At 35.5% G+C, this 2,574-nt stretch overlaps 1 protein-coding gene across 1 annotated transcript in view; it reads right to left on the bottom strand.

Annotated features, from left to right (window-relative positions):
* LOC110461234 overlaps positions 1 to 1,281 on the bottom strand; it is a 30,279-nt gene extending 28,998 nt beyond the window's left edge. The window contains exon 1 of the mRNA XM_021514626.1: positions 929 to 1,281. Within this exon, the coding sequence (XP_021370301.1) occupies positions 929 to 1,060 (132 nt within the window). The 5' untranslated portion in view covers positions 1,061 to 1,281. The remainder of the gene's footprint in view (positions 1 to 928) is intronic.
* Between the last annotated feature and the right edge of the window lie 1,293 nt (positions 1,282 to 2,574).

A 2,574-nucleotide genomic window follows, 5' to 3' on the forward strand; every position in this document is an offset into this window, starting at 1 on the left:
ATGTGACCACGTGTTGTATATGTGACCACGTGTTGTATATGTGACCACATGTTGTATATGTGACCACGTATTGTATATGTGACCAAGTGTTGTATATGTGACCACGTATTGTATATGTGACCACATGTTGTATATGTGACTACGGATTGTATATGTGACCACGTGTTGTATATGTGACCACGTATTGTAAATGTGACCACGTATTGTATATGTGACCATGTGTTGTATATGTGACCACATGTTGTATATGTGACCACGTATTGTATATGTGACCACGTAATGTAGATGTGGCCACATGTTGTACATGTGGCCACATGTTGGTTATGTGACCACGTATTGTATATGTGACCATGTGTTGTATATGTGACCACATGTTGTATATGTGACTACGTATTGTAAATGTGACCACGTATTGTATATGTGACCACATGTTGTATATGTGGCCTCATGTTGTATATGTGACCACGTATTGTATATGTGACCACGGATTGTATATGTGACCACGTGTTGTATATGTGATCACGTATTGTATATGTGACCACGTATTGTATATGTGGCCACATGTTGTATATGTAGCCACATGTTGTATATGTGACCACATATTGTATATGTGACTACGGATTGTATATGTGACCATGTGTTGTATATATGACCACATGTTGTATATGTGACCACGTATTGTATATGTGACCATGTATATGTAAAATTTAGACCACATTGATAACAATAACCGGATTGCAAGACAATTGTTGTGGATGGAAACAATTATAACATAAAAGCACAAAGATGTAATCCAGTATTGGTTAAAAACGATTACAGGCAAATATCTCATGCGCTGTTATGACAGAGATAGATTATTGCAGTGTCTACTATTTTATTATTTCTATTTTTACAATGAAATGCTCATTAGATAAACTGTTTCTCTTACCTGTACCTCAGGTCCACATTCCAAAATAGGTAGGAGATCGGTTACAGATGAGCATGTATGTGAGAACCACGCAAATATTAGCACATGCGCATGAAACACTTGCGGTAAAGACATATTACGTACAGAAAACATTTTTGTCCAGTTGTAACAACAAAAATATTCCAAATCCTTGTTTTTATGTTAATGAAAGTAATATCACAGCAACTTTTAACGACACCAGAAGAGTACTTATGAAGAACATACTACTACTCAAAAACGCTTTACAATAAGTGCGTCCGCTACACTACCGATGTGTCAAGTGGTGAGTACAAAGCACGCTCCGATGTAGCACGTTACAGCTCTTATTGTTTACGTACATGTGTCCGCTACGTTTGCAAGGATATTGTGCCAGTTTCCGTATCACTACTGACACAGTCGATAAACCGCTGGTAAACACGTAAACAAAACTCAGCAATTAAAAGCATACCCATGGGGTTAATGGTTTATAATCAACACATTCATACAAGATAATTATCACTTTATAATTATTCAACATACATGCATGCATCGCGTACTTCCTGTTCGCATTGACTTCCAACGTCTAAAGACAAGACAAGGTCGGTTATGGCACGATTTCACTTGTAACGACACAGTGATAACTCACGCGTTATTGACATATGCATTATTAAATAACACAGTTATGTTAAGTCCGGTATCAATTCGTACCATATCTTGTAAACAAATCATCTATGAATATTAGAGTTAAATAAATAAAGGTATTCAATCTGAGAAATCAAGAAAATATTGTAAGTTTTAAAAATCCATACACTCCATTATATATTTATGTGATTTAAGGTAGCATTGCATAGATTAAGGGGGAAAATACTCGAAAGAATGCATGGCTGTAACTGACGTTTTTAAATCGAGACTCAAAATGAGTTAACGGCTCTTGATATTATGCTAGTATCGGTAGGGCCATATTAAATGTAGTTTCGTAGCTTATTCTTGATGCATATAGCCGTCTAAACGTCATGTGAGCAATCGAAACTATAAACGCCACTTTGCAATACCGCGTAGTAATGTGGAAACATGGAAACTAAAAACAAGTGTAACTTTATTTTTAAACGAAGAAAGTATTTTAGATGCTGTCAGTTGATTTCATCAACTGAACTAACTATAAGGTATTCCGTTTTGGGTTACCGGAAAACTAAAACTTTCAAATGAACCGGACTCAACTAAACGAGCTCTGTAAAAAGACACGCACGCTGGTGATACCCTAGAAATACATTAAAAAGTGTTCCAATTCGGGTAGCCCACATTTTCAGTCCAATTTTATATCATTCACGTGAAATTTATTAGTTTTCTTCTACCTCAGTATCACCCTATATTTGTATATACTTCATACACTTTATTGCATTCCAATACATACTTTTGAAGTGAAATCCCTCACGCATCTAACAACAGAACAAGGATAACACCCGAGATGATCCGATAAGATTAAATGTCAAAGCCTCCCGAACAAATTAGTAAATTGAGTTAAAAGATCGTATCGATGCAATGGCGTCATGGATCGTTATCGGTAAACGCTTGAAAAGTTCACTGATAGATATATTTTTAATTCATACTATGCTCATTAATAAAAAATAAAGTTCATTGATAATAAAATG

This window comes from Mizuhopecten yessoensis, unplaced genomic scaffold (assembly GCF_002113885.1).
Source record: "Mizuhopecten yessoensis strain PY_sf001 unplaced genomic scaffold, ASM211388v2 scaffold10591, whole genome shotgun sequence".
Taxonomy (NCBI): domain Eukaryota; kingdom Metazoa; phylum Mollusca; class Bivalvia; order Pectinida; family Pectinidae; genus Mizuhopecten; species Mizuhopecten yessoensis.